General features: G+C 44.5%; 1 protein-coding gene across 2 annotated transcripts in view; it reads right to left on the bottom strand.

Moving 5' to 3' along the window:
- The window catches only part of nap1l4b (nucleosome assembly protein 1-like 4b), a 107,877-nt gene that overhangs the window by 61,710 nt on the left and 28,770 nt on the right, over nucleotides 1-17,397 (bottom strand). For both annotated transcript variants that reach the window (XM_078220495.1, XM_078220494.1), the window contains exons 4-5: nucleotides 15,989-16,088; nucleotides 4,048-4,189 (exon numbers count right to left, since the gene is read on the bottom strand). In XM_078220495.1, coding sequence (XP_078076621.1) covers nucleotides 4,048-4,189; nucleotides 15,989-16,088 — 242 coding nt within the window. The remainder of the gene's footprint in view (nucleotides 1-4,047; nucleotides 4,190-15,988; nucleotides 16,089-17,397) is intronic.

The raw sequence follows: 17,397 nt of genomic DNA, 5'->3' as shown, positions 1-17,397 counted from the left end.
CCCAGATTAGCATCAGTGAGCAGGTTTCTGCTTTGCAAGTGCCACTTAATAGCACTGTTGCTATTAAGACAACCCCATCCATCACTTTACTGGTGTGATCAGGAGTAGACTGATGGGGCTGATAATTGGTCAGGTGGGATTTATCCTGCTCTTTGTGGACAGGACACACCTGAGCAATTTTCACATTGTTGGGTAGATGCCAGTGTCGTAGCCCTACTGGAACAGCTTGGCTCAGGCAAGACTAATCTGTAGTGCATGTCTTCATTACTACTGCTGCAATGTTGCCAGGGCACCATTACCTTCAATTGGTGCTCGACAGCATGTGGGGTGATTTAAATTGGCTGAAGACTTGCACCTGTGATGCCAGGAAGTCAGGTGGCTGAGATGGATCACCCGCTTGACACTTCAGGCTGTAGGTGTTTGCAAATTCTTCAGCCTTGTCTTTCACACCGATGTGCTAAGTTCACCAACCATTGAGGATGGGGTATTAGTGCAGCCTCCTCCCCTGGTTAGTTGGTTATGTCTACCACCACTCAACTGGATGTGGCAGGACTACAGAGCTTTGATCTGGTCCACCAGTTGTGGGATTGCTGTACTATCCATCACTTTCTACTTCTGCTGCTTGGCATGTGAGAGAGCTCATTTTTATGGATGCCTGGTGCTGCTCCTGGCACGCTCTCCTGCACAATTCATTGAGCCATAGTTCCACGCTGAGGCCTGGGTGTGAATATGAGATGAAGAGCTCATTTTGGAGCGAGGACAGGAAGGCAGTGAATTCTGAGAACAGTGGGCAAGGTGAGTTGAAATGGAGACTGAAATTTCAAAAGATGTAAAGTCATTCAATACACGGGGATGAGCGAGGAAAAATGTTGGAGCTTAGGTAGATGGTGAAGGGTAAAGATTTTAAAGAAGAGCCGCAAGTAATTGATATGGCTAGGTATTCAAAGGATAAAATGCCAGAAAGATGGGCAACAGTCCAGGGTGACATTTGGCAAAATGGATACATGCCACTATGGCAAGATTAACCCCCATGTGCTGAGTGGGATCGTTAAGAGGGGAGGGTTGGGCAGTTGGAGCTACTTTTCACAAGGAGAAAGCTAGCAGTGCCTTGATATGTTCTTTAGAGAATGCAGAACAAGATAAAGGGCCAAATTTTCCAAACCTGGATCACAGATCTGACATACAACTGAAAATGTGTGCCAGGACCCTGTGAAAATCCTCATTCATGGACCTGCATGGGAATTGCCTGGGAAAGTTAAACTTCTGATGGGCAATTTCCCTGTTCCTTGGATCCTTGCTTTTTGAGTGGGTGGATGGGCAGGCAGGCAAGTCTCTGACTCTGAATGGAGACTTCAGACAGATCTGGGGACATACCTGGAAAGCTACACCAGGAAATGGTAAGTCGGATTAAAAACTAGTTAACACTTGGGAAACTACACAACTGACCCCTCCAATCACCCACTGACCTCCTCACATTCAAGCTCACTGTACAGCTGCTAGTGCCATTAAAAGGGGGTGCATCCTCTCTTATCATGACTGACAAGATTTCCCCAAGGAACATTATGCATTTGTGACAGCCGGGATCAGATCACCATAGAAGAAATGCACAGCAGAATCAAGGTGGGGGGGATAGAAACATAGAAAATAGGAGCAGGCCATTCAGTCCTTTGAGCCTGCTCCTTCATTATTCAACATGATCATGGCTGATCCTCTATTTCAAAGCCATAGTCCCACACATTCCCCATATCCACCGAGACTTTTGCTTTCAGTAACTGGTGTACAAGGACAGGTCCCTTTGTACATTGATGTTTCACAATCTACCATGTAAATGATAGATGGAAAGGGGGTAAGGTCTAGGGTGGGATTGTTGTCAGTGCAGACTCGATGGGCCGAATGGCCTCCTTCTGCACTGTAGCGTTTCTATGAAATAATGCTCTACCATTCTATTTTTCCCACCAAAGTGGATAATGTCACACTTATCCACATTATACTGAGTCTGTCATGAATTTGGCCCCTCACTCAACTCGCTTAAATCACCTTGAAGCCTCTTAACATCCTCCTCACCACTGATTCCCACCAAGTTTTGTGCCATCAGTAAACTTGGAAATATTACACTTGGTTTCCTCATCTAAATCACTGATATTGTGAATAGCTGGGGACCAAGCACTGATCCGTGCAGTACCCACCTAATCACCACCTGCCACTCCAAAAAAAGACCCATTTATTCCTAATCTGTTTTCATCTGTTAACCAATTCTAAATCCAAGCTAATAAATTCCCTCCAATCCCATGCTCTTACTAACCTTTTATGTGGGACTATCAAAAGCTTTCTGAAAATTCAGATACACCGCTTCCACTAGTTTGCCCTTATCTATTCTGTTAGTTACATCCTCAAACAACTTGAGTAGTTTGTCAAACATGATCATAAATCCATGTTGACCATTTCTAATCCCACTGAAATTTTCCAAGTGTCCTGCTATCACATCCTTTATAATGGACACTTGGCATTTTCCCTGCTAATAATGTTAAGGTAACTGGTCTGTAATTCTGTTTCTCCCTCCTTTTTTAAAAAGCAGGGTTACATTTGCCACCCTCCAATCTGTTCAGACTGCTCCAGAATCTACAGAATTTTAGAAGATGACAACCCATGCACCCACTATTTCCATGGCCATCTCCTTTAGAAACTGGGGCTAGATTATGAGGCTCTCAAGCTTCATTGGCTTTCATGAATTTCTTCACCACTATTTTTTTCCTCCTTCTCACTTAACCTTTGCTTCCCTAGCATTTCTGGGAAGTTATTATCTTCCTCCTTTGTTTAAGTAGTTGTTTAACTGCACTGCCATTTCCTTGTTCTCTATTATAAATTCTCCCATTTCGGACTGTAAGGGACCCATGTTTGTCTGCACTACTTTTTAAAAAATAGTTGTAGAAGCTTTTAAATAATGCTTTTATCTTCCTTGTGAGTTTACTCTCATGCTCCAATTTTCTCCTTTGAATCTCTTGGCTCTCCTTTGCTGAATTCTAAACTGCTACTTTTTCTATCAATTTTATAGACTCTTCTTTGGATCAAACACTATTATTAATTTCTTGTTAGTCAGGGTTGGGCCATTTTCCTGATGTGTTTTTGTGCTAGAAAGGGACGTTAGCCATTGCATATCCACCTTTTAATGAAGTTCCCCAATCAATCTTCGAGTGCAGCAGCAATCCATTCAAATGATCTGGGACAATGCATGTGCAAGATTAGTTAAACTCAGACAAGAGAGGATGACTAAGCACAGTACAATAACCAGCCAGGACAGAAATTGGTATCCCTAAAAGGTGGACTGAAGCATCTGAGCGATAGACAGGGTCATTCATCCCAAGCTACTACATGCAACCAGGGGACAAGAATGTTTCTTCATGTTCATATAAGACTAGTGACCTCAATGTTTCAGACTGGAAATTTGCCTGCAATACATTGCAATGCCATACTTTGGGCAGCATGGTGGCAGAGTGGTTAGCACTACTGCCTCACAGCACTAGGGACCCGGGTTCGATTCCCGTCTTGGGTCACTGTGTGGAATCTGCATGTTCTCCCCGTGTCTGCATGGGTTTCCTCCGGGTGCTCCTGTTTCTTACCACAGTCCAAAGATGTGCAGGTTAGGTGGATTGGCAATGCTAAATTGTCCCTTAGTATCAGGGGAACTAGCTAGAATAAATACATAGGGTTCTGGGGATAGGACCTGGGTGGGATTGTGGTCGGTGCAGACTCGACAGGCCAAAAGGCGTCCTTCTGCACTGTAGGATTCTATGATCTTAATGTTTTCAAGTATACCATCCCTAATAAAAGCTTGTTCTTTAAATTGCAAAATCTGCAGACAATAACTGAGAATTGACAAATACATGATAGTCATGATTTGTGGTATTTCCAAGTGATGCAGTTACAAACAAGTCCTAATATAATTACCAACTGCCAGCACATTGATCTAAAACAGTTAAGGGATTACTTGAAAGGCAAGGGACTACTTCACAATTAATACAGAAATGGCTATCTTTTGAGCACTCATACCTTTTCAAAATATGGCTGGTAAAGGGCTGCATATTTCCGTTCCAACTCATGAACTTCCTCATAAAATTTGGCTTCTATGTGGGCACACTTGACCTGAAGATGTTTCAAGGCATTTATTCTTCTCTTTACAGCTTTAGGTAAACTGCACGAAAAACAATTAATATCAGATAACTGAAGTATTATTTACAATGTCTTTTAATAATGAGAATGCAACGCCCTCCCGCATCCTCAGTTTAAATGAGGGAGCTGAATTACCTATTTTCTGAAACATTAATAGTTTTACCTCAACTTGTTAATAATTCAGCTCTTTCACACTACCACCATGCTTTGTGCCTTAACTTAAATCATTTGCTCTCATGCATTTGAATACTCAAGGTGAGGATTAAAACAATAGCACATTATCTTTATTTGCTTTGAAAATTCTTAATTTTTAAACATACTCTATAGCCACTAGCGATCGATCCTCAGTTCTAGGAGACACCCAGTCAATGTGGAAGGGTTGGCAACCCTAGCAAGGATGGTGCAATTAATTTCAGCACCTCAGAGTTAACGTGTAAAATTAGCCAAGACTTCCACTCGATCATCCAACAACTGCTTCTGAAATAAGCAGGCATGGATACTGGATAATCATAAGCTATCATGCTTTCCAGTCAATATTCTGCTGACGCTCACCAAATATCAAAGCGCATCGGCTATACCCCAGCAAGCGTTCAACAGCTTTACAAAAGGAAACAGGAGGTAAAAAAAGATATACTTAAGAGTTCAATATATTCACAATTCAAATTTTTTTCAATTGGAAACAAGTAACAATTTAGACAACTTATCTCACCATAAGCAGCTGCAATACATTTTCGCTCAGAATAGGTACATGTGCTCCACTGTGCCCAGGATGAGCTACAAACACACTCAGCCATGGGTCTGCTGGATTACTGAATTGCAAGAAGTTTAACAATACCAGGTTAAAGTCCAACAGGTTTATTTGGTAGCAAAAGCCACACAAGCTTTCGGAGCTGCAAGCCCCTTCTTCAGGTGAGTGGGAATTCTGTTCACAAACAGAGCATATAAAGATACAAACTCAATTTACATGAATAATGGTTGGAATGCAAATACTTACAACTAATCGAGTCTTTAAGAAACAAAACAACATGAGTGGAGAGAGCATCAAGACAGGCTAAAAAGATGTGTATTGTCTCCAGACAAGACAGCCAGTGAAACTCTGTGGGGGTTACAAATAGTGGGACATGAACCCAATATCCCGGTTGAGGCCGTCCTCGTGTGTGCGGAACTTGGCTATCAGTTTCTGCTCAGCGATTCTGCGCCGTCGTGTGTCGCAAAGGCCGCCTTGGAGAACGCTTACCCGAATATCAGAGGCCGAATGCCCGTGACCGCTGAAGTGCTCCCCAACAGGAAGAGAACAGTCTTGCCTGGTGATTGTCGAGCGGTGTTCATTCATCCGTTGTCGCAGCATCTGCATAGTTTCCCCAATGTACCATGCCTCGGGACATCCTTTCTTGCAGCGTATCAGGTAGACAACGTTGGCCGAGTTGCAAGAGTATGTACCGTGTACCTGGTGGATGGTGTTCTCACGTGAGATGATGGCATCTGTGTCGATGATCCGGCACGTCTTGCAGAGGTTGCTGTGGCAGGGTTGTGTGGTGTCATGGTCACTGTTCTCCTGAAGGCTGGGTAGTTTGCTGCGGACAATGGTCTGTTTGAGGTTGTTTGAAGGCAAGAAGTGGGGGTGTGGGGATGGCCTTGGCGAGATGTTCGTCTTCATCAATGACATGTTGAAGGCTCCGGAGGAGATGCCGTAGCAACATTGTCATCAAACCAGCAGACAAAGGAGGGGCCATCGTCATACTGAACAGAACGGATTACTGCAAAGAAGTGTACCGACAACTAAACAACGAGGAACACTACAGACAGTTACCTGCAGATCCGACCAAAGAACACACCCGTCAACTCAACACTCTGATCAAGACCTTTGATCCGGACCTTCAGAACACCCTCCGTGCTCTCATCCCACGTACTCCACGCGTTGGAGATCTCTATTGCCTCCCGAAGATACAAAGAAAGAACAAAGAACAAAACAGCACAGGAACAGGCCCTTCGGCCCTCCAAGCCCGCGCCGCTCCCCGGTCCAGGATTGAATCCTGAACCCAGGATCCCCGCCCAATTTTCCAGCCTATCTACATACCAATATCCTATCCACCGAGCTGTCACTCACAGCTACGATGCTTTGTTCATTACAACCTATTAACTCACCCCCACCCCCCTATTCCAGACCATGTGATCCCCAGGGAGAGGCGAAAACCCAGAGTGAAAAACCCCAGGGCCAATATGGGGAAAAAAAAATCTGGGAAATTCCTCTCCGACCCCCTGAGGCGATCGAAACGAGTCCAGGAGATCACAATGGCCCTGATCGGAAAATGCTTCCCAACCCTAGTCATTTCCACTTCCATGAACACCATATGAATTCCCTGCCCCCGAGACAGGTTCCCAACTATCCGCAGTAAACTATACACAAGGCAAACACACCCGGCTGTCCCATCGTATCGGGCAATGGGACCCTGTGCGAGAACCTCTCCGGCTATGTCGAGGGCATCCTGAAACCCATTGTACAAAGAACCCCCAGCTTTTGTCGCGACACGACGGACTTCCTACCGAAACTCGGCACACATGGAGCAGTTGAACCAGGAGCGCTCCTCGTCACAATGGATGTCTCGGCACTCTACACCAGCATCCCCCATGACGATGGCATTGCTGCAACGGCCTCAGTGCTCAGCGCCAACAACTGCCAGTTTCCAGATGGAATTTTACATCTCATCCGCTTCATCCTGGACCACAATATCTTCACCTTCAACAACCAGTTCTTCATCCAGACACACGGAACAGCCATGGGGACCAAATTCGCACCTCAATATGCCAACATCTTCATGCACAGGTTCGAACAAGACTTCTTCACAGCACGGGACCTTCAACTGATGCTATACACTAGATACATCGATGACATTTTCTTCCTTTGGACTCATGGTGAACAATCACTGAAACAACTCTATGATGACATCAACAAGTTCCATCCCACCATCAGACTCACCATAGACTACTCTCTGGAATCGGTTGCATTCTTGGACACATGCATCTCCATTAAGGACGGTCACCTCAGCACCTCACTGTACCGGAAGCCCACAGATAACCTCACGATGCTCCACTTCTCCAGCTTCCACCCTAAACACGTTAAAGAAGCCATCCCCTACGGACAAGCCCTCCGTATACACAGGATCTGCTCGGATGAGGAGGATCGCAACAGACACCTCCAGACGCTGAAAGATGCCCTCATAAGAACAGGATATGGCGCTCGACTCATTGATCAACAGTTCCAACGCGCCACAGCGAAAAACCGCACCGACCTCCTCAGAAGACAAACACGGGACACAGTGGACAGAGTACCCTTCGTTGTCCAGTACTTCCCCGGAGCGGAGAAGCTACGGCATCTCCTCCGGAGCCTTCAACATGTCATTGATGAAGACGAACATCTCGCCAAGGCCATCCCCACACCCCCACTTCTTGCCTTCAAACAACCGCACAACCTCAAACAGACCATTGTCCGCAGCAAACTACCCAGCCTTCAGGAGAACAGTGACCATGACACCACACAACCCTGCCACAGCAACCTCTGCAAGACGTGCCGGATCATCGACACAGATGCCACCATCTCACGTGAGAACGCCATCCACCAGGTACACGGTACATACTCTTGCAACTCGGCCAACGTTGTCTACCTGATACGCTGCAAGAAAGGATGTCCCGAGGCATGGTACATTGGGGAGACTATGCAGACGCTGCGACAACGGATGAATGAACACCGCTCGACAATCACCAGGCAAGACTGTTCTCTTCCTGTTGGGGAGCACTTCAGCGGTCACGGGCATTCGGCCTCTGATATTCGGGTAAGCGTTCTCCAAGACGGCCTTTGCGACACACGACGGCGCAGAGTCACTGAGCAGAAACTGATAGCCAAGTTCCGCACACACGAGGACGGCCTCAACCGGGATATTGGGTTCATGTCCCACTATTTGTAACCCCCACAGAGTTTCACTGGCTGTCTTGTCTGGAGACAATACACATCTTTTTAGCCTGTCTTGATGCTCTCTCCACTCATGTTGTTTTGTTTCTTAAAGACTCGATTAGTTGTAAGTATTCGCATTCCAACCATTATTCATGTAAATTGAGTTTGTGTCTTTATATGCTCTGTTTGTGAACAGAATTCCCACTCACCTGAAGAAGGGGCTTGCAGCTCCGAAAGCTTGTGTGGCTTTTGCTACCAAATAAACCTGTTGGACTTTAACCTGGTGTTGTTAAACTTCTTACTGTGTTTACCCCAGTCCAACGCCGGCATCTCCACATCATTACTGCATTGCAACAGGACCAACTATTACAAGGGTCGCCTACTGTGATTAAATGCATCCGTGTGGGTTTCATCACATGACATGCCTCCATGCTCCAGCCATTAGTTGGCCAACATATCCATCCTTGTTGCACACTGCCTTCCTATGTCAATTGGAAAGCAGAAGGGCTCAGTTGATGCACAACCGTCAGCAAAATAGCCTCCCCTCCCCCATCTTCAATGTTATTTTTTGATATTCCTGATGATTTTTCTCCAGGGTTAGTGTCCCGGATATTGATTTTCAATTCCTGGAGACTCCAGGCCAGTCCTAGAGTTAGGCAACCCTAATCATTACCAGCTGAACAGTGCAGACCATGACTTCCCAATTACATTTCACCTTCAGCCCGTTATCTGATGAAATAGGATCTAAACAGCAAATACGCAAGATTGCAGTTTTGCTATCAGCAATCAGCTGGATCAATTTCATCGGCCCTGATTACTGTCACCTCTGGCTGACCTCTTCTGTTTTGCTATCCAATATAGAGAACAATAAAATTGTTTCAACTCTGACCAGGCCAAGCTGCAGATTAAATTTCAGCCCATGGTTTTTGTTGTATTGATGTGGCACTGGAATGGAACCTGATACAAAAGAAGTTACATGCAGCAGGTTACGAACAGTGCAAAGACATTGAAATTTAATTACATTATATCCTCAGTCTAACTGGCCGACAAAAGGTTATCTGAATGAGCAAGAAAGCTAAGTGTTTGCAAGCATGCCCATGCAAAAGTTCCACGATCATGAACAAATGAGACATCTGAAGTATAAAGATCTGCAGCAAAAGCCAAGTTTTTACTTCTAATCAATGCTTCTGTAAGAACATGCCTTTCCTTATTTAATATGGTAGACCAAACCATCTTTCTCTGATAATGTCTAATTGGTTGGGAATGCCCTCACCTGGTTCCACTGATCAGAACAATTGCAGCCAAAGCACATCAAGTATTAGACTTCTTTACTCCTACATTGGTGCCTTGGGTGCCCCCAACAATCTATTCATGGCACCCTCTTCATTACCTGTATGCCCCCTATTGTAAAATCAGCTATAGAAACAGACCCCGTTTCGATATGCAGCTGTCTCTCTCAGCCCTTAAACTGCCTCTGTGGTTTCAGACTGTCCAGTATCTTCTTGAATGAGCTGAAATTTCCTACAGCTAAAATCAAATCCCTCATTTTTATTTCTTGCCGCAAACTTGGTGCCATAACTCAAATCTCCTCTCTACTGCCTGAGGCTGAATCACTGTTCACAACTTGTCTCCCACGTGACCTTGAATGAAATTTCCAATCTCAGACTTTGACCATTACAAAGATTTGCCTACTTGCAGGTCTGTAGCATGGCAGGCCTCTACCTCCATCTCCGCTCCATCTAAGGAATAGATTGTGATTGTCACAAATTCTATGTTCTGAGTGGACATCAAGCACAGCACAAAACTGGCAATACCCAGTTAACAGTTTCACTTAAAGTTGCTGGATCACCAATATAGAAATTTAGATAGCGTCACAAACCCCAGCACAAAATTAGCATTCTTTAATATATTCCGAAAGAACACCTAGGTGGTATTCTTCATGAGCAACAAATTTATTGGAATTAAATGCTGTACATCAGCATAATATAAAGTACATCAGCGTTAGAAGCCAAATGTAGTTATGGTCGAAATCTCAATGCTTCTTTGTGAATAAGTTTAAAACTGAGTTTTCGCCTCTCCAAGGGTGATTCATGTTGCTGTATGGTTTCATAAACACATTAACCTTCCATAAACTCACCTAAATAGTCATTCGCTATCCAAGTTTATGCAATGAATATAGTCTGGCTATTTTTTAAAATGAATGCATCACAGCCAAACTTAATCCACTCCTGAGCAAATATGCACTTTCCAGCAGTGTCACTAGGCAGAAAACAGGAAATGGAACCATGGTTGTTTTGACTACTCTTGCTTAGAGCTTTTCTAAGTAATTGCCCTACCCATCTTGTTTCTGCCACTTAGTATAGACCAGGCACGAGGCCTGCAATCATGCTGGTCTGTAAAGCTCAAATGTCACATAGAAGTCTTACTGACTGAAGTTAAAGTGGTATAATACGGGTACAAAACACTAATACATTTAACACATACTAGGGCACTTCAAAAGTGCAATCAAATGAAAATGCATGCTTACTCAGGGGTTTGGGTTTAAGGACTAAAGGGGCACAGGGATTGGGATTTAGGAAGGAAATGCGGGGTAATGGATCAGCATTCTCGTCATACCCCATCAGTACACAGAATCTTTTGGGGAAACCAATGATCCTGGAGCATAACCCTGACTCCAGCCAGCCCGATGCATCCACCATTGGATCACTGTTTTTGAACAGCCTCTAGCAGGTGACAACTTTCAAGATCTTGCCCTGTTCTCAAGAATCCTTCAGCTTAATGTTGAAGGAATCTCCGCTGTTAAGCGCAAGATCGAGTTGCTCTGCAGAATGCACAAAGTTGATGTGATCTGCCTACAGGAAACCCATATCAGTAAATGAGGCTCCAAGATTCAGATTAAAAATTGCCAACTGTGATTTGGTCACTTTCCATTGCCATGACAAGCATGGTCAGGCACAAACATCTGATCTTTGTGACGCCATTAAGGTTGGGAACTACAGAATTGCCAATGTGTACAAGCCTTCTACCTCGTGGCAAGATGATGCCCTGCTTATCCTCCAACGCCCAGCTGTCTACATGGGTGACTTCAACAGCCATCACGCTATGTCACGTTATGACAGACCAGATACAGATGGCAAATAATTAGTAGGCTGGTCTTTTCAACTCAAACTGAACCTAGTCTTCGATTTTGAACAATGGCACTTCTTCCATTCCACTAGATGGGGCCGTGAACATTCACCAAATCTGTGTTGGGTCACTTCCAGCAACAGACATCACCTTAAAACCACATACCTAAGTCCTTAATGATTTTCTGAAAAGTTAGCATTGGCCTACATTCATCCATGGTGGATTCCGCATACCTTTCATCCAGTCAAAGCCAAAGCCAGGATGGAATTTCCAGTGTGTTGGCAACAGTTAACTGACCAGCTAGAGAAGTCTGTTGTTTGCATCCTGATCAAACAGCTCCCAATCAATGAGGCAAACATGCTTCACCAAGACCACCTTTAAAGCTGCCAAAACAAGTATTCTACTTGAGTTTTATCCAACGTACATTCTTTGCCTTGGCTGTGAATGCCCAGAACACCTGAAACAATTTGAAGAATCTGACAATCCAGATATTGCTGACCATCTCATTGAAACACTAGACAATGCATAGCGCTCGCTGGGAAAAAGTTCACTAGCAACCGGGACTGCACACACTCCAGCCGGAAAGATTGGAGACTGGCCCAACAATTAGCTGCTGGGCAGCAGACTGCAACATCCAACCGGAGCTGGATTCCACCGAGTGCAATGGCTAGCCTCCTTGTTGAAAGTGGCAGAGCTCTCACCAGAGTGAGCCATAGACACAATGTTGCTATGGAATGGAGATCCTTCAAAAGGGAAAAGAACTCAAGACCAGCCCAAACAGCCAAAGCCACAAACACAGATGAGGTCCAAACAGTAATCGGAAACCTGGCAAAACTGCGGGTTACAACCAAATCTACACTGAATTTCTTAAGCACCTTGGTCTTGTGGCAAAATTGTTCTCTATATTCTTGACCAGTGTCATCCAGGAGAAGCAACTGCCAAAGATTTGACAGAGAGCCAAGATCATTGCAATCCCCAAAGCCTGACAAGGATCCTAAAGAAGCTTCCAGTTATAGACCAATTTCTCTTCTAACCATGTTATAAGCTGCTAGAGGGGATCATTGTGCACTTTATTCAACCAATCATAGAACCAAGCTGGATTCTGAAAGGAGCGCAACACAAAAGACCAGTTACTTGCCCTCTCATGACCCACATTGAAAATGGTTTTCAAAAATGCTTGAAAACTGGAGTCATATAACTCGCTCTCACTGTAGCCAACAACACTGTTCGGCACAATGGTTCTTGACACCATTGCCCCATTTTTTCAGAAGACAATTTTGAGTCCATACGGGGTCCAAAACCAACACATGGAAGGGACAGTGAAATGGTCTACCTCAAGGATCAGCACTGACCCCACCTTGTTCAACCTGCACATAAATGACCTGCCAGCCACATGCTACTGACTACTGTCAAAACTGGTGCCTCAAACCAAGTGCTACCCAAACTGTATCATGTGTCTATCACCTTGACAATGCAAGATGTCACCATGAACTTGACCTCTACCTAAACCGAAGCTACATCGTACACCCACCCATCTTGGTGTCTTTTAAACTGCACACTGACCTTCAAGCTACACCTTCAGAAAGTTTCAGCTAAACTGAAGACTCGCAACAATCTCATCAGCAAACTAGTGGAACCTCTTGGGGAGCCAACACCAGAACCTTAAGAACCTCGTCTTTGGCTGTCTGCTCCCCAGTAGCTGAAGAACTCTGCACACTGCAAACGGGTAGATGTCGAGCTGAATGAGACATTGAGGAACATCTCAGGAGCAATCCGGTTAACAAACATAAACTGGCTACTTGCGTTCTGCAACAGTGTCTCCATGAATCCGTTGCGAAGCGAGCACAGCACGATTGCTAGAATGCACAAAGTTCCAGACCGGTCATTGATAGAAACATCACCCACCATCAAGCAAATACCCCATCACAAGGTGGCCAATCTGGACCAACTTGCCCGAGCTAGGCAGTTCTGCAGCAGACCTGTGGCGGAACACCAAATATCAAAGGGCATCGGCTATACCCCAACAAGCAATCAGCACCTGGTTGATGATCCCACATTGGAAACCCCAGGCTTCGACCTCCCTCACGGTGAATAGGTCAAACTAGACAGGTTTCACACTGGAGTCAGACCCTGCTGCAACAACGTCTTCCGCTGGGAACACTGACTCGCCCCTATGCAACTGTATATAAAATCGACAAGTGCCTCGACCTGCGCTTCAAGGGCAGTCTCACTGCCCTACACCAGGAGGAGGAGGCTGCCAATTGGCTGAAGAATTTCAAATTTGACATCCAGCTGTTTTATCAGTGAGGGAATCCCAATGTGTGGACCATAGGTTGTGAACGCATAGCTGCTTTTGTGGGGTGCACAAGGCAGCCCATTGGTAGGAGTGATCACCACACACTCCTTGTGGAGATGAAAACCTGTCTTCACGTTGAGGATACTCTCCATCATGCTATATGGCACTACCGCCGTGCTAAATGGAGTAGATTTTGAACAGAGCTAACAATTCAAAACTGAACATCCATTAAGCACTGAGAGCCATCAGCAGCAGAGCAGTATACAACCACAACTTGTAACCTCATAGCCCTGCCTATCTTCCATTATCAAGCTGGGTAATCAACTCTGGTTCAAAGAGTGTAGGAGGACATGCCAGGATCAGCAGCATGCGTATCTAAAAATGAGGTGCCAACCAGGTGAGGCTACGGCGCAGATATAATACTTACATGCCAAACAGCAACAGCAGCAAGCAACAGACCTAAGCAATCCCACAACCAACCGACCAGCTCTGCAGTCCTACCACATCAGTTGCAAATGAATTAAATAATTAAACTAACAGAAGGGGGCTGCTCCAGAAACATCCCTATCCTCAATGAAGAGGGAGTCCATTATATTAGGGCAAGAAGTCAAAGCTGAAACATTCACAACAATCTTGAGACAAAAGTGCAGAGTGGATGATTGATCTTGGCTCCGTACCGAGGAGGCTAGTATCACAGATGTCAATATACAGCCAAGTCTATTCACTTAATGGACACTGAAAAGGCTATGTGCCCTGACAACATGTCAACAATAGTACTGAAGACTTGTGCTCCAGAACGAGCTGCGCCCTTAGCCAAGCTGTTTCAGTACAGCTACAACACTGGCACATACCTAGCAATGTGGAAACTGCCCACGCCTGTCCTGTTCACAAAAGGCAGGACAAATTCAACCCAGCCAATTACCTCTCCAGTGCTGTACTTGATCAAAACAAAGGAAAGCGTTGACAGTGCTATAGAGTGGCACGTGCATACAACAACCACCTGACTCTCAGTTGGGATCAGTCAGGGCCACTCAGCTCCTGACCTCATTGCAGCCTTAGTCCAAATATGGACAAAAGAGCTGAATTCAAGAGGTGAGGTGAGTGCTCTTGACATCAAGGCAGCATTTGACCAAGTGTGGCATCAAGGAGCCTTAACAAAACTGCAGTCAATGGGAATCAAGAGGGAAAACCCGCCACTGGTTAAGTCACACCTAGCACAATGGAAGATGGCTGTGGTTGTTGAGGGTCAATCATCTGTGTCCCAGGAAATTGCTGTAGGAGTTCCTCAGGATAGTGTCCAAGGCCCAATCATCTTCAGCAGTTTCATCAATGACCTTCTTCCCTTCATAATGTCAGAGGTGGGGATGCTTGCTGATGACTGCACAATGTTCAGCATGATTCATAACTCAGATACAGAAGCAGTCCATGCAGCAAGATCTGGACAACAGTCAGGCTTGAACTGATTGCCTGGTACTTGTATGGCACAGGTTATGAGCATCATCAACATAATGACATCTAACCATCTCACTTTGACATCTGATGGCATTGCCATCATTAAATTCCCCACCTGGGGGTTACTTTTGACCAGAAATTGAACTGGACCAGCCACATAAATACTGTGGCTACAAGAGCAGTTCAGAGGTTGGGAATTGAGGCGAATGACAACTCCAGACTCCCCAGAGCCTGTCTACCTCTATAAGGCACAAGTTAGGTGATAAATTACTCTTCACTTGAGTGCAGTTCCAACAACACAAGAAGCTTGACACCATCAAGTACAATGCAGCCCATGTGATTGGTACCCAGTCACCAACTTAAACATTCACCCTCTTACCATCAACACATGACAGCAGTGTGTACTATCTTCACGATGCACTGCAGCAACTCACCAAGGCTTCTTCAACAGCACTTTCCAAACCTGCAACTTCTACCACCTAAGAACTCCCTTCCCTGCAGCACTATGGGTGTACCTGCACCAGATGGATTGCAGCTATTCAAGAAGTTGGTTCACCACCACCTTCTAAAGGCATTTAGGGTTGTGTAACAAGTGCTGGCTTTGCCAGCAATGACCAAGTCCAATGAAAGAATTTTTAAAGTAAGCTAAGCATAGGGAGGGAGAAATTAAGTTATTTGCATCCCAAATTTTGTAAGTAAACCTAAAAATTTGAGGAATGTACCTTGCATGGTATAATATGACACATTGGTTCAGAGCTCCCTCTATTAGTGAACCTCTGTGACTTTTATGCCACAACAGCAGTATTGCAAAAATTCCAGTCCAGATCCCAGATTACCCATAACAATGCCAGAGATTAACTGGAACTCAGGAGGAAACAAAGCACTATAGATGAACCATAATAGTGCAGTATCTGCAACTAAAGAACATGCTTCTAGAGATTATACATCGTGAATTTAATTTTTAAACAATCTTACCATATGTATACAAATATACTCACGTTTCAACATAGCTGGAAGGAGTGTGTGTGACACTGTCTAGTCTTTCCTGTAAGGCTGCTAAAACTTGTGGGTTCTGCATAACCTGGGCTGTCAATTTTGCTGTAATGCAAGGATTCATGGGGTCAGATTAAACGCATCAGTAGCAGAGTCTACCTCTGACAAATAAAGTCATGATTGGCTCCCATTTCAGTCCCTTGCTACTTGATACAATAGGATAGTAAATCTGTAGAAGTTCAACATCACAATTTACCTTCAGCTTACTGCACTGCAATCAATGAAACAAAACTCTTCATTATTAATTTTGCTCATTGTTCAAACCGATCAATAGGCTCTAAATCCAATTAATCTGGATACCTATTGGGCACATTTAAAAATGACAGACAAGAATCAACTCATCTACAAATACGGTCCCATACAAGAGTTGCAGCTACTTGCATGAGGCCCGAGATATCTAATCATCAAGCTATATAAACTCCTGTTAGAAACATAAATGAAAAAATGTTAGATCAATTTAGAGGGAGGAAAATCTGTTGTGTGCCTTCTCAATTCCTAAAAGATGATCAAATTGAGTTCCAGGAGATCATGACACGAGGTACGCTGTCCAATACCGCACCTATCTTTCATACCGTGATTAGCCACATGCAGGTCCTGACCCAATTCCCTTCTGAATGCCTGTAATTCTCTGCTCATAAGTACAAGCTAGAAACTTGCTTCAAAGGTCTAAAAACTCTGCAAAGAAAAATCTGATTTCTAACTTATTCTATGCTTACGTGCAACTTATGCTCGCGTCCCTAAGTTCTTTCCAATCTACTTAATGCCATTCCATATGGACACAGTCTAACCCCTTAAATATTTTCAAAATGACAAATCTTCCCAAAATTTCCACTTTTCTAGAGTAAAAAATACTAGTAAACAGTCCATCATGGAGAGTAAGGGCTTAAAAGTTGGTATCAGTGGCCCTGGCCTGAAACCTTTCTGGAAGCTTTATATCACTCGTGCTGGGGTTAAACTGCATGATGCATTCTAGATGGAACCCAAGCATGGAAAACGACTTTGAGATGTATAGTGGAGTTAATTCAACACGACAGGATGGCAGTGTTGATAGTTCTGTAGGATATACTTTCCACCCTTGTAATATGTTTTTCACTGAAGAAAAATTGATCACCACTGCTGGAAGAAGGACCTCTGCAAGACACCCTCCAAGTTCAAGTGAAGACAAGCGTCCAGCAGAAGGCAGCAGAAAGGCGGCGCTGATTGGCTTTCAGGGTAAAGATTTGCATCAGTGCAGTCACTCCTTCCAGACAGTGGTTTGTGAGGAGCTGTTGTCAAGGTACAGTTAAAACCCAAACACGACTTCAGTGTTTCCCTCACCCCTCTAGCTAAACAAAAAGGTAACTTGGCAAAGGTA

Source organism: Mustelus asterias, chromosome 9 (genome assembly GCF_964213995.1).
Source record: "Mustelus asterias chromosome 9, sMusAst1.hap1.1, whole genome shotgun sequence".
NCBI classification, from domain to species: domain Eukaryota; kingdom Metazoa; phylum Chordata; class Chondrichthyes; order Carcharhiniformes; family Triakidae; genus Mustelus; species Mustelus asterias.
Note: the sequence above shows the minus strand (reverse complement) of the source record. Positions and strands in the feature narration are given on the sequence as shown.